The sequence below is a fragment of the Sphaeramia orbicularis genome, chromosome 13, assembly GCF_902148855.1.
Source record: "Sphaeramia orbicularis chromosome 13, fSphaOr1.1, whole genome shotgun sequence".
NCBI classification, from domain to species: Eukaryota; Metazoa; Chordata; class Actinopteri; order Kurtiformes; family Apogonidae; genus Sphaeramia; species Sphaeramia orbicularis.
This window is the reverse complement of record NC_043969.1, coordinates 45,742,302-45,757,690: the sequence shown is the minus strand read 5'-3', so window position 1 is coordinate 45,757,690 and position 15,389 is coordinate 45,742,302. Positions and strand designations below refer to the sequence as shown.

The 15,389-nt window shown below is 35.7% G+C and overlaps 1 protein-coding gene across 3 annotated transcripts in view; it reads right to left on the bottom strand.

The window, feature by feature from the left end:
- The window catches only part of LOC115431332 (unconventional myosin-VIIa-like), a 70,027-nt gene that overhangs the window by 30,792 nt on the left and 23,846 nt on the right, over positions 1-15,389 (bottom strand). Inside the window, exons 3-19 of one of the 3 annotated variants that reach the window (XM_030151606.1) lie at positions 15,142-15,294; positions 13,746-13,763; positions 10,551-10,735; positions 10,306-10,427; positions 9,514-9,656; positions 9,269-9,382; positions 9,032-9,100; positions 8,717-8,801; positions 8,412-8,488; positions 7,562-7,681; positions 7,299-7,441; positions 7,003-7,213; positions 5,176-5,311; positions 4,941-5,047; positions 3,642-3,701; positions 2,078-2,215; positions 384-542 (exon numbers count right to left, since the gene is read on the bottom strand). In XM_030151606.1, coding sequence (XP_030007466.1) covers positions 384-542; positions 2,078-2,215; positions 3,642-3,701; positions 4,941-5,047; positions 5,176-5,311; positions 7,003-7,213; positions 7,299-7,441; positions 7,562-7,681; positions 8,412-8,488; positions 8,717-8,801; positions 9,032-9,100; positions 9,269-9,382; positions 9,514-9,656; positions 10,306-10,427; positions 10,551-10,735; positions 13,746-13,763; positions 15,142-15,294 — 2,040 coding nt within the window. The remainder of the gene's footprint in view (positions 1-383; positions 543-2,077; positions 2,216-3,641; positions 3,702-4,940; positions 5,048-5,175; positions 5,312-7,002; positions 7,214-7,298; positions 7,442-7,561; positions 7,682-8,411; positions 8,489-8,716; positions 8,802-9,031; positions 9,101-9,268; positions 9,383-9,513; positions 9,657-10,305; positions 10,428-10,550; positions 10,736-13,745; positions 13,764-15,141; positions 15,295-15,389) is intronic. The other 2 variants (XM_030151607.1, XM_030151608.1) reach the window with 2 other exon arrangements.

Sequence of the window (15,389 nt, the reverse complement as noted above, 5' to 3'; positions counted from 1 at the left end):
ACATTTTACAGACCGTCAGGATTGGTAGATCGTAAGAAATAAAATAAAAATCACTCCCACGAGCATGTTTTACAGTTAGATGTTCAGTTACAATTACTTGGTCCATTTACTTGGAGGTGCTGTTCAATGATTCAGATATGTTTAGAGATGGATAATCCTTTTTCAGTTTATTTTTTCAGTTTATTTCCTGGGGGTAGGAGTGGGGATGCTATCAGTAGGAGTATATCGGTCTTTAAAAATCCATCAGTCAACCTCTAATGATCAGATCCAACAGAAGCTCCTTGTGGAAATTCATCTGTAGAAGGTTGTTACTGTGGTTTCTATCTTACATCAAACTGAATTCAAATTAATACAAGACACACAGAACTGTAGTTTCATTTCACCTGTTTGTACGCTGGTTTGACTCCAGGCATGAGCACCCGGTATCGATCCACAAACTCCACAAAGGTGTAGCGGATTGGATAACCGGCCCGGCGGATCCGAATGGTCTCCATCATACCTGAGTACCTCAGCTGACGAACACACAGCTCCCTGTCAAACAACTACAGAAACAGAGGAGCGTTCAGTCTACAGACCGTCAGATTAGATCCAATGAAACCAGTTTCTCAGCTGGGGGGTCATGACCCTAAAGTGGGCTGTCTTGTTCCACATGGGCCACAAAGTGTATTGTTAAAAAAAAAAAAGCTTTCAAATGGCTTTTTTTTTTACTTTTAATACAGCCTAATGTCAGACTTAAATTTGACAGAAGTGCTGAAGTCTGCAATTGATGGTGTTTATTTAATTTATTTACCCTTTATTTAACTAGATAATTTGGTTGAGAACTGATTCTCATTTCCAACAATGACCTGGACAAATGGCAGAAGCATGAGGCAAACCTCTGATTGAAAGAAGTTTTCATTTAAGATGCAGTGTGAATATGACTGAGTGAGTAAAAAATGGAATTACATACACTAATCGGACATTAATCTGAGATTAAAACCGAAGAGTGTCTCAATTTCAGCCATAATTTAACTTTTATTATTTACAGTACAAATTGAGAAGTACAAATGATAGAATTACTGGCAAAGTAAATTAATTTATTCACAATTGATTTTCGGGATTTAATTGCACAGTTTCCCATAAAGTTGTAATAAATTATTGTTACCTTTTCTCATGTAATGATTGTGATAATGTGTTTGTGTTTATGCTTGATAAAGTGTCACTGCACCTGGTCAAAGGTGATTACTGATGTGTATAAATAGTAATAAATAAAGGAATGTGTCTGAAAACAAAATTATTCTAACAGTGAATTTCACACACTTAATGTTGATGCTGCACCATTTGAGTAAATGCTTAGTGGTTCAATGTTGGTTTTGTTTTGTAGTTTTATTATAATATGATCCAATTTCATAATTTCTTTCTCAAACATGCATTTAAATGAGAAGTTAAAGCAAGTTTACAAAAGTAATATTATCAATCAGTTACTAAAGACATTTTATAGCTGAAAATGAAAAGGGATGAACTAGTTTTTAAGCTGCAGAATCATGTAACGAAGTCTGACACTGACTTTAAAACAAAAGAAAAACTAAACTGATTTAACACTAATTTATCATCTCAAAAAAGAGTTTTAACAAAAGCATGCCTTAATTTAAGCTGTGCTATAACTGTTCTTGTTTTGTTGAATTTCAAGACAGATAATATTACAGATGACTTTTCTAAAACTTCAGACTAATTTAGTTCATTTCAGCAGTTTTCTAGGCCTAGAAAATAACATGTAAAATTTAAATAAGAAGGTGTTTCATGACTGTGTGAACGCTGCTTTTGTTTTTGGTCTAGTTTGTTCACATGACTAGAATAGATAAAATAAATAGATAAATCTAATGTAAAGCTGTTATTTCATTCTGAATTACACTCTGGTTTTAGATGTGTCTTTCTGTAAGTTGACAAACCCCTGCAACTCTTGATTCATTTATAAAACTTTTCTCGACTGAACTTGTTGTAGAGAAGGTTTGAGTCTCTCCTGCACCACTAGTTCAAAAAATCCCTAAAAACAGCCCTTTTTTAAATAAATATATGGACATAGATTGCAGATACTCACCATGGGCTTCTTGTATTCATTGGGTTTGATGCAGCGGACGAAGAAGGGCTGGCAGACGCTCAGTGTTCTCATCAGCAGCTCCAGAGACCTCTTGAACTGACTACTCAGGGTGGGCGAGCGCTTCCTGGTCTCCGCCCCCTGAAAACACAGTGTCACGACCGCAAAAAGTGAAAACAGTGCAAAAAGTGAGAGAGAGAGACAATGAAGGCTGATTTTTGTCTCTTCCTGAGCTGTGACACTAAGCTTTTTCCTCCTTTTCTGCCTCTAAATAGAAAAGTCTTTGTTAAGCTAAAAGAGTAGAACAGAAAGCTGTGATGAATGTCAATTAAATGATAAGCTCACAGTAACGAAATATTTTAAATACTTTTTCCTGTTAATAATCTATTGATCAAAAGAGAAAAAATAATAAACTACCGGTTCAACTTCTCAAAAAGGATGTGTTGAAGTTTATTTTACTCAAAGAGGAAATATCTCTGGGTTTTGAGTGAGTGTTTAACCCATAAAGACCCAAACATCCATCACTGGCCAAAACCATCTACTGATCTACAATGTTTAATACCTGCACTGCAAATTATTTGGTTCTTACCAAGATAAAAAAAAAAAACAAAAAACCAATAACTAAGAATTAGAAGTGTTACATGAAAATCAAGTGAAATTATCTTGCTGCATGGAAAGATATTTCACTTGTTTTGAGTACTTTTTTCCCCAGATTTAGTGTTTTTATCTTGTTTTTAGACACCCCTTTTTTGCAGTGTGTTGATCCACTAATCCTATCAATAAATAACTGGTGTAAAATACAGTTTGTCATCTTTTCATGGTCATCATTGGACGTTCAGGGGCTCCGTAGTTACCATGGAAACACTGTCATCTTCTACAACATTGATTCACCAGTAAAACCCATGGAGTTAGATCAACGATAGTGGATGGACACACTACATTTATGTTCAGTTAATGACAGATTTTACTGATAAAGTCACTTTTTCTTGAGTTTTCTCTGTTTCTGATAAAACAACCTTCAACTTTAATCTGAATTTTTATGAACATCTACATGATCAGTGAATACAGGAAAATACTTGATTTTGACTGGAAGAAATCTAAATACAGGGGAGAATATTGCAATAAATGATGATATATCGATTAAGAAAAGTTAAATATAGAGAAAAAATCATTTGTGAACTACCACAAAAGCAGCACTGAGTCTTTATGAGTTAAGGTAAGGTTTGACATTTTAACAGCTACTTTTATTCAATTAAGACATGTATGTGAAAGAAAATAGAACCCAGAAACAACTTCTGTAATGACAAAAATTTAGCTGCAACGTACAGTAACGTATAGTTTTAGCAACTAGTAAAAAAGTAAGTAAAAGGGATTAAATGAAAATCAGAGATGGAGATGAATGACACTGAACATATGTCAGCATAAAGATCAATGAAAAGGCTGTGGATTGTGGCTTTTTCTAATGTACATAAAAATTAGGGAGATGAAGATGAAACATGAAGATGAGGGTGAAATGAAATGAGGGGCGTCATGTTTGGAGACTCGGGTTTGTTATATTTAGTTTTACCTTGGGAAGAGTGTTGGCAGGTTGACCAACTGAACTACCAGGACCATAACCGCACAGAAACTGGCAAGAAGTAGCACAAAGATACATGCAAATACAAAGAGAAACACAAAGACACACAGAGGAAAGACAAGAACAGACAGTAATGTTAGCTTAGAGCTGGACATTACTGAGAAACATGCGAGTAAAGCAGGACATGCTGAAGGAGAAGAAGCAGAGCAGTAACGGTCAGGCCTATTTGAACATGTGAGATCCTCTAGTTACATAGAGCAAAAGAATTAACCGCTAAGTTGTATTTTCCATTTCTTCCATCCTAGTTTCAGCCAAAATTCATCCTATTACAAACTCAGAACTCAGAATTACATTTCAGTTCTTAGGAATATAAGTTATTCAATAAAATGAGCCCAACAGGGTTGAGAGGAAAACAGTGAAACTGTGGTGTTTTTTTGAGGCCAGCTTTCGCCCATAATTATAGAAAAGAATCTCTGTTACTGTTGCAATGTGATGATATACTGACTTTCCTGTCCTGTCCACACCAAAACAGGTATTTTTCTAATCAGATATTTTTTTTTCTGTTTCTTAATAAAATTCTGCCCACACTTCCGAAGTTTCATAGCAGTCAACACAGTATAAAACCAGGACCAATGTCCCTGTATCTCACCTGTATGTTCTATCAGAAATCAATAACAAGTTGAATTTGCGATGTTGTCACGTTCTGTCACTATGTTAGAGTTCTTTGGTCTTAATGCAGGAGATCAATCTCCCAACAGAAGTGGGTGGTACTTTCACTGGAGGAGAACTCTAATTCAATCAAAGTCCATATATGACTTCCCATCAGTGATCAATAGTAACTATACTGATATCTCTAACCATTTCCATGTTATAAACCATCAAAATATGGCTCATAATAAGTAAAGGCACTTTTTTAATCTTTCAAAAATTCATCAAAAATTTAAAAATCTAAATGTTTTAAGAAACTGCCAATGACAAACGAAAAAGAGGATTAACACAGCGCCTTCACCACAGCTCATGGCCTACCAGCTGGTGAGCTACAAAAAAACACCTTCAAACTGTTCCAGAGTCCCAGATAAACCACAGCTGTTGTCCAACTTGAGGACATTGTAGATAATACAGGACATAGCCAATGCAGAAGCTTTAGTCTGTCATGAAGGTGAAGAGCAACAATAAGTAAAACAGTGTGGACGAAAGGAGCGAAAGTAAACAAAAATATCTGTATTAGAGTGGACTTGGCATCACATCTTGACAACACGCATTCTTTGGTAAAGGTTTTTGATGTGTTACCATGGCAACATCAGCCTGGAAGATCTGCTTGATGAACTTGTTCTTGGAGGAGTGGACCAGCTGGATAATGTCACCGTATAACGTATCTCGGTTCTTCTCCAGGAAACCTACAGTAAAACACAAACACACACATGAACACTGACAGTATGTACACACAGCAAACACAGACACATTACCACGTCATGTCTATTCTAACACAAGTAATGCAACACGAAACAGAAATACTGACTCGGACCTTTTGTTTCATAGAAAACAATTCCAGCAAAGTGTTGGATGCCAAACTGGGTCTCGTAGTTGTTCTTCGGGGGGATGTAGTTTGTGTTGAGTTTGTGTTGGAAGTTCAGTTTATTCAGCATGGTGGTGTCTGTACCCTGTAGAAGAAACATGATGAAATATGGTTATTCATGTTACACTAGTTATTGGAGTCTGATGACAGCAGAAACAGTCCTTCATATGATCAAAACAAACAGAAATAGACGCTGGCAGGGAGTGGATTCTCACATAAATCATACAAAATCTTTACAGAAATGATTTGATGATGATCAGTATAATAATAAAAGGTGCATAGATTATTAACCCTGTGGTATCCCATCCAGAAAGGCCATTCCTAAACACCAAAAGTGCATAGTACGCGCAGTGCCGTAGTAATGTCAAAATGTTTTTTATACCATTTGTTTTTAACTTTTTTATATTTTTTTGTATTTCATCAACTTGAGCCATAAACAAAATATCAAACACTCAATAATTGTCATGTTTTTTTTAACCCTTTAAATACCATGTTTGTAATGTAAACAAAACAATACACTACATAAAAATTGCATAACTTATTTTTTGGGTTTTTGCAAACTGGCATATGTCAATGATTAACAGCTACATTGGTTAATAGGCCTTATTATTTTTTGTACTAGGTCAAATGTTAAATGCTAAAATGTGTAGATTTTTTCCTCACTTACAGGGTGGGGAAGCAAAATTTACAATGAACATTTAGTTGTTTTTCTCACCAGGCACTACGTCAATTGTTTTGAAACCAAACATATATTGATGTCATGATCATACCGAACACTATTATCCATACCTTTTCAGAAACTTTTGCCCATATGAGTAATCAGGAAAGCAAACGTCAAAGAGTGTGTGATTTGCTGAATGCACTCGTCACATCAAAGGAGATTTTGTGATAAATCTGTCATTTCTGGGGTTCAGAACAGCATCAACAGTGAAGATCTTTTCATCTGAAAAGATTGTTACAATGGAGGACTTTTTCTTGAACCGTGTAATAATTTTCTTGCACCTTTCCAATCTCTTTTCCTTCATAGCTGTTGTCAACAAGTGTTTTGGTGTTCTTGTGTAAGATTTTAACTTCAAATCATATTTTACTGCATTTGTAACGGTCTTGTTGTCTACCTCAAGCTCAGTTGCCATTTTTCTCATGGATTTGGTTGGATCCTTTAGGATTTTGGATTTGAGAGCTTTAATAAAAGCTTTGGTACGTTTTTTGTTGCTTCCTCCACTTCCAGATTTTCTCGTAATAGTTTTGCTCATAGTCATTCTCTTCTTTCCATTATAAACAGTCTTTATGGACACTCCAACTATTTTTGAAATCTCCTTTGGTGTGACGAGTGCATTCAGCAAATCACACACTCTTTGACGTTTGCTTTCCTCATTACTCATATGGGCAAAAGTTTCTGAAAAGGTATGGATAATAGTGTTAGGTATGATTATGACATCAATATATGTTTGGTTTCAAAACAACTGACGTAGTGCCTGCTGAGAAAAAACAACTAAATGTTCATTGTAAATTTTGCTTCCCCACCCTGTAGGAGAAGGGTGCTACTGTTGTAATTTTTGAATGTTTACAATGTGCTGATTTTAGTGGCTGGGTCAGAATTTTTAAAATCATGCAAAAATGAACAACTTTTGAATTATGACTTGATACAAAGTGTGAAAAATAATATGACTTTTTATAACATGAAGTGCAATAGTGATCCTAATCTGCTCACCCAGATACTGAAAGGTTAATGCAACCATTGAGTCATGACGCAAACTGATTTTAATTCAAATGCACCTTTGGGAATTTGCTCTCCTCGTCAATGAGTGAGATGATGTTCATGGGTTTGATGGCGATCATGTCCAGAGCATCCTGGTTGTCCGTGAACTCGATGTGCTGCCAGTTGATGTTCTCCAGGTTGTACTCCTCCTGCTCCAGTTTAAACACGTGACGGACGAAGAACTGCTGCAGGTTCTCGTTGGCGAAGTTGATGCAGAGCTGCTCAAAGCTGCAGAAGACAGGTTTCAGGTTTACCTCTAAAAAAAAAAAAACAGCAAGGAAATACTGAGGCTAGTATAATATTGTGTTGGTACCTGTTGACTGTGAAGTTTTCAAAGCCAAAGATGTCCAGGAGTCCGATTGAACGACGAGAAAATTTAGGCTGTGATGACGGAGGTTTGTAGATGGCAGCGTTGATCTTTTCCACAATCCACACGAACAGACGGCCGTAAATACCCTGAACAAACACACATAGATAGATAGATAGATAGATAATTGCAACATGTCAAATCACAGGGTTTTCACTGCTGATTAATGAAGTCTAATTAATGACAGTTCTAATAATGATGTTTTGTACCTTAACGAAAGCGTCCCGTACATCCAGAGCTTGTTCCATACTCAGTGGTGTGGAGACAGTTTCTCCTCTGGTGATCAGAGTCCGACTAGTCAAACAGTTCATCAGGTCTTTACAGTCAACCTGGACACAGAGAGGACAAAACATGTGTGAGTTAACCCTTATTGTAGTTAAAAAAGTATTAATAACACACTAAATATGAGATTTATTGACAGTCGGTTAGGAAAAGATGGATTAACACCAGCTTGTCCTCTAGATTTGTGTTTCCCAAACTGGGGGTTAGGACCTAAAATGGGTCCCCGCTTGTCAGCAGAAGGTCCAGTTTATGGCATTAATATAATATGTCAATTCATTTTCCTAATTAAATCAGACGACAAGTGTTCTCTAGAAGAGTTTATAAATGTCGATCCCCAATCACAAGTCACATGTAGAGGACAGCAGTGGTGGCTGAGCACCCCCTATGGACCACATGTTAAATTTAGCAAAAATGTTTGTAATATATTTTTAAATTATTATGACACAACTCTCATTATTACTGAAATTGTTTTTAACTATAACTGTATTTAATTAATTTCTGTGTGAATACGTTCATTTCCTGGCCGTGGGTTGCCAGTGAATTGAGTATGTATGTGCCCCTAAAAACATAATTTACATCTTCTAATCATTTCCAAAAATTGTAGACCAATGTTATTTTCATTTATTGTCAATATTGTTCTTTCTCTAATAAAGAATTATCAATCTGTTTTATTCTACTCCCAGATTTTTTTTGATAGTTTGAGACTTGGATGAAAGTCTTATTGCAAACAGATCTTTGGGTTTTTTTATATTTGTGTTGTATTTGTGTGTCTGTCACCTCCAACAGTGTAGCTGCAGTGGTCAGATGAGGGCTGCGGACGACCTCGCAAGCGTCCAGGTTGTCATAGGTACGAGCTAAAAGGTCAAAGGTCGACAGATTGACAATAGCTTTGGCACAGAGTAAAGTGAAAATATATAAAAGTAATGAAAATTTTATCAATAGATCGAAACAGATCAGAAACTACGAGTGGACATTTGAGTGTTGGAATCTAACCAGAACAAATGAAAGATACAGAAATGAATAAAACACAGAAAGAAATGAGAAATGAATGTAGTTGAATCACAAACACTGTGAGCCTTTACCTTCATATCTGAGGTTTCCCATGTGTAAAATGGCAGCGAGCAGTTTAGAAATCTCCCAGTTCTCTTTGTCTGTGAACATCAATACCTGCAGAACAGAACAAAAACAAACTGTAAATGCACTTTAGAAAAGATAAAGATTTACAAACTTTAACAAAAGGCTTCATATTAGTAATATCTAGGTAAATAATGTGGAGTATTTTCAATAGGGTAAGCACTATGTGATGCATTTATCTCCTGTAAATATGCTTTATAATCTGAGGGCAGTACATTTCTTTACTAATATAATAATATAGTGTAATCATTTGTTGTTTCGACCTTCATTGCAGAGCGGATGTTGGAATATTCTTTCATGTCGTCACGGCCATCACACACAGTACAGTTACCCTACAAGGACACAACCAAAAGAAGGACTGGTTAATAAATAGTGTAACCCCAACAGAAAAGCGTTTTAACTAATTTACCCTGAGGTTTGTGTGTTGATTCTACTTCTGTCAAATAAGAAAGAAATAAAGACACATGAATATGAACAAATAACAGTAAAATGCTTCTCACTATGGTCAGGTAGGTGTAATCTGTGGCTTTGCTCAGGCCCAGTTTCTTCTTTTCATCTGGAGTCATGCCTTTTAACATGCAGTAGAAGATGTGGTAGTTCCTCTCATCATACGCCTACACAGACAAAAACATTCTGTACTCAAACATGAGCTAACATTACTTTGCACCCTACAGAGAGCATAAACCAGAAAATGCATGACTCATGAAACTAAATAAAGTTAAATGAGGTGAGCAGATATAATCACCTGTCGACAGACTCTGGATTTCTCTAAAAGGTATTGCTCAATCTTGGCTCCTTCTATGGCTCCTCTCTTGTTAAAATGGATGTCGATGTACTTCCCAAAACGAGACGAGTTGTCATTACGAATGGTTTTCGCATTTCCAAAAGCTGCAACACAAACAACAGAATGGTTAAAAGTAGATGATGATGGTTAAAATAGCTGACCCTCAAAGACCTAAACAGCACCGCCAACCAATACAATCTACTGATCTGAAATGTTTAATACCTGATGATCCACTAATCCTATCAATACATGTAAAAAGTACAGGTAAAATGCAGTTTGTCATCTTTTCATGGTGATCAGATTTGACCCGTTTGGATGTTCAGAGGCTCCATACCACCGCCATCTTCTGCAACAATGATTCACCAGTGATACTTTATGTAATTTGACAAATGACAGCGGATGGACACACTTACTGTTTTGTTCAGTTAATGATATATTTTGCTAAAAAAAGTGACTTTTTTCTTGCGTTTTCAGCTTGTATGACCATCTACATAATCAGTGAATTAGATACAGGAAAATATCTTCATTTTTAACTGAAAATTGACAAAATAATAAATGCTGATAAAAGGTTAAATGTAAAGAAAAAATTGCCAAAGTCTTTAAGGGGTAAGAAAACACACTGATTATGGAACAACATGGCCAAAACTCAAGGTGTCAAAACAGTAGTTTACAAACCAACAGGCACATTATATAAAATCTATAATGTCTCTGAATTTCAGTGAATAATAAAGCATGTAGTGTTTGTGTTCCTACCTTCTAGGATGGGGTTGGCCTCCAGGACCTGCTGCTCTATCCATGAGTGCTGACCACTGATGGCCGCCAGGAACTGAAGGATCAGTTTGGTGCTTTCTGTTTTCCCTGCTCCAGATTCACCACTAAACCCAATAAATAGACAACAATCATATAACAGGTACTTTACTGAGGATTTATGTTAAATGTTACACATAAACCTGTCAACTTGCTTTCAGACACTCTCTTGCTTACTCTAACCTCCCTACCTGATGATGCAGCATTGGTCACGGTTGTTCCTCTGCATGTTAAAGTAACAGTTGTCAGCGATGGCAAAGATGTGTGGAGGCATCTCTCCGATCTTCTTGTTGGTGTAGAGGCGGATCTGGTCGGCGGTGTAGATGGGTAACAACTGATAAGGGTTGACAGCCACCAGGATGGAGCCGGTGTACGTCTGCACATAGAGGAAGAGGATTTTAATGCAAACACAATGAGTCCAGTACATTGTTAAATGGATATTAGACCATACAGTTTAATTCAGGTCCAATTTGGATTATTCTGGCTATTGTCTCCTACGCTTTGAGGATGTTTCAGTGACGGCAATGATCTGTAGATCATCTGATAAGATTTATTTACTTATTTATTCCTGTACTTTATCTCCAACAACATACAAGGACAGTTAGTGTGACCTTTATTTAGTTAAACAGGCTACCATTTTGCTCATATATGTATACAGAATCAGTTGCAGTTCATCTGACTTGTATAAGATTAGCATATAACAGGGGACAACGCTGAAATTTGGAATTAGACTGATATCAAGACTCACTTACCACTGACACAAATAAACTAACAAACTACGTGTATTTTAATGTCTTAGAACTCGTGCTGAGATTTTTTTTTTTTTTTTTAATCACATTAACTTCCTAAATAATAACTGCCTTGAAATGCTGGAGAAAAGTATACAGTAATGACTATAACATCCACATTAGTGTTAATTTGATAATAATACAAAAAAAAAAAAAAAAAAATCCTTTGTTTGCTCCAACGCTAAAAGACGCTAGCAAACATTAGCTACCTTAGCACACAATTGTTAGCACACAACTAAAATTATGTCTCAGTCTTGCTACTAATGTTTATTTTACGTAGTATATAGTATTATCAAACCCTAAAATATTAAATAATGACCCACCTTGCAGTAAAAGTGAAAACATAAGTAGCTTTTGTATTTAGCCTTGTTTGCTAAATAACGGTACGTGCTAATTAAGCTAAGGTTTTATAGCATCTTAGTTAGCGTGTAATGTCCGTACCTCTCTCATTCTTTGTCATTTACAGCAACAGTGCTAAAGTTTTAAAGCTCCTACCTCTCTGTTTATAAGGCTTATTGTTCCTTAACCTATCATTACTGTAATTTGTAATTAGTTCCTTTCGAATATCTGGTGTTGTTGAAAGCCCCATAGTGCAACAGGTGTAGCATCATTAACCAAAGGAGGTCAGGATTTAGTGATGTAATGTAGTAATGTAAAATGTATACACATAAAAGCTGCCATACATACATTTAGTCCGTCTTATCTGTCTTCCTGCTCTTATCCTGAGTTTGTTTTACAGTAAGAATATGATATTACACCATGATATACTACAATAAGACACAATATGACATGATACACTATGATAACATACAATATAACACTATAAGATATGATGTGACACATTATGAAACAAAACAATTATACAGCATGGTATTAAATAAAATAAATTAACATATGAGACAATCATAGAAGGTGTATAATCAGTGGACGCAGTTTGTAGTTTGCTTGTTATCATGTTGGCTTTCTGCAGCCAGAAGTGATCATATTTGGACAAAAGGGGCGGTAGTACTGAGCCCTAGGAGTGAAAGGTGAGATAATAAAAAAGTACTTGCTTACTAACACCATCAAACAGTAAACATTGACTAACAAAACCATTTTAAAGTCTTGTTAGTGAAATCTATTAAGTACAGCTATGGTGGAGCTGTCTGTTGGGAAGAAAATAAATAAATAATCCTAACATGGCAGAGTTCTATTTGACCTGAAATCTGATTAATGGAGGAAAAATTTTAAAAATGTACCAGTGGATCACTTATTAGATGTTTTCATATTAACTGGATGAGACTAGAATGAATCTTGGGAAAAGAATGTTGACTTAATAAAGTCCACGGAAGCTTTTTGGAACAACATCTAGCAGCAGTATTACATCTTTAGGATTCTTCCATATTTACTTTACATTGGAGATGAGATCCTTGCCCTTATGATGTCGAACGAAATAATATGATGCAACACAATGAGATACAATATGTGATGCAATATTATACAAAATTGTATGATACAATGTGGCATAATGCAACATGATTTGAGTAATACGACACATGATGCAATATGACGATAATTTTTTTTTCTAATTTCACTCCATTTATGATTCACATGCATATACATTCAATTGTTCAGTTGCTGTTTTTTGTTTTGTTTGTTAGTTGTTAAAATCTGAATCCCATGGGCAGTGGCTGCAAATTACTTTAACACCTACTCATGGTATACGTGACAATAAACAAACATAAATAAATAATAAGATGGAGTTTCTACATGAATTGTGGATCAAATGATTTCAGTTTTTTCCTGCATTGGGACAGTGTGTTCTGTTCACAGACATCAGATGACAGGGTTTTATCTAAAAGGCTGAAAATTGCATTAAATGTTAGTAAAATGTACAGCATGTTAAGCGCACGTGTCGACCCAGTGTCGGAGGTGAGAGCAGTTATCTGGGGATGATGAGGGTGGATGAGGTAACGCAGGTCTCGTAGCTCAGATGGTGAAGGATGACAATGAGAACGTATCAGTGTTCGTCATGCGAGAGCCAGCAGCCATGTTGGACACAAATGAGCATGCAGGCAGGGTGAAACGCCGAGCTCAGTTACCACTAAGCCTGAGTGAATTAGTCACATAAACTATTTTAACTTATCCTGCAGAAACGTGATACTTTTTACACTTTAACATTCCGGGAAAGTAGCTCTTTCAACATACATATCCATTTACGTTTGGTTTTTAGTCATTACATGCTTTATTTTCTGCAGCGCATGCCCAAAAGTAGACAGTTTCCTTCCATAACTAGATTTTTTAGCACCCTTGGAACTACTAAAGACTGTCATGAACTAATATATCTACCAGAACAAACCTTTGTGTTGTTCTTCATGAAAATGTCCGGCAAATATTTAGATAATTTTGCAATTATTCCTATTGAAGTTCAACACTAAACATTCATACCATGCAGCATGCATATGCACATGCTGTTTACATGTTCAGTTACACAAAAATATTTATGCTGTTTCTATTTATGAATCCATGCAGATGCAGGAAATTCCATTAAGGTGTGGTTGAGAAAGATGCATAAAATACATGATTATTTTCTCTGGCCACATCCTGGAGCTGACTTACCCTGCCACCACAGTTTGTCTTCAGAGAGAACAGAAAGAGAAAGAAAATAGAATGGAGAAAAAAAAGAGTACAGAAATAAGACAGAAAAACAGCAGCAAGAGGAATCTGAGGTTGGATTAGAGAAATAATAGAAGAGTAAATGTTGGTTAAGATAGTGAAACAAACACAGAAGTGCAGTATTTGTTTAAGAAATACTCTGGTAAAAGAATGAGCAGTGATTCAATGCAGTTGTTTAAGTAAAGGACAAAAGTACAAGCTCTGAAATTTACTCAAAATGTCTTTCTATTCTCAAGAAAATTGTAGAAAATGGTCCATTTTTCCCTGAACTTGTCAAGTATGTTCTTAACTTTCAGTAACTTATTTTTTCCAAAGCAAGATAAAAAGTCATTCCATTCCAGCAGCGCTGGGGGTGTCAGATTTCCATGATCTGGTTTAGCCTCCAAAATACAAATATTTAGCAATATACCTGTTGATAGTTCGATGGATGACACAACTTGATTTAATGTCTATTTATTTGATTGTCTTTTTTCTGTAATATTGCTAGTTTTTTTCTTTTTTTTGTATGTATTTTGTATTTTTATATACATACTCTCTATGTGCCTTGTTTCTTTGTAACGTGTTCCCTTGATTAAAAAAAGACTTTCTATATTTCTACTGATGTGTTTCTTTGCAATATTACTCAAGTTCACATCATCCATGTTGGTGTCAGAATCTCATTAAAGAGACGACACCTGTATATCTATTGTCTGTTTTGTTTTATGTTGCTGTCTGTCATGTCGTCTGTTTTACTGTATGCGTCATAGTTCCAGGAACTGTGTAGACTGACATCTGTTTGATGGAAAATAACCCTCTACATGTACATTAAAAACAATGTAATACATCTGTTTTTGGTTAAAAAAGTGAGTAAAAGTTAAAAAGTTGGGAGGTAAAAGTCTGCATCTAACTGTAGTAAGCTGTAAAAATAAAAGAAGAAGAACTCTTAGTATGAGTTGTGAATATTTTAAGATATTAATGTTCCACTTTAAGAAACCAGCCATTTTTTTTCCATTGACAAATATAATGAAAAATATTACAATAAAAATCTGTACGCAAGAAAATAATAAAATGCAAGACCCTGTTAGTTATAGCAGTTATTAACTATGCTTAGTTAGGTTTAGGAAAAGATTGTTGTTTGGTTTAAATATTACTTAAGACATTGTGAGTGTTTTTATTTCTTTTTTCTTGACCTGATATATTTATCCAACCCTGACAAAGTCCTATCAGTGTCCAAACCGAATTATAGAAATGATTAAATGAACATATTATCTGTCATAGATTGCTGACAAAACCCACAAGTAGATACATAAATATGTGTGTGAATGTGTTTCCTTTAGTGGGACAGTAGTACTGTACTCACATAAATGAGTTTTTCTCTGTATCTGATGAGCAGGTTGCGGAGGATGCCGGCTTCGTTGAGGTCCCCGAGGCGGATCATGTCCTCCACACCATGGATGGAGGTGGGGTGCATTGGCTTGATGTTGGTGGCATTCTGGGGGGAGATCCAGTGTTCCTGGAGGGACGGAAGATATGATGAGTTATTAATGATGATCAATGAAAATGACAATACAACTACATGAGATCAGATTCTCAACAACTACACAAGTG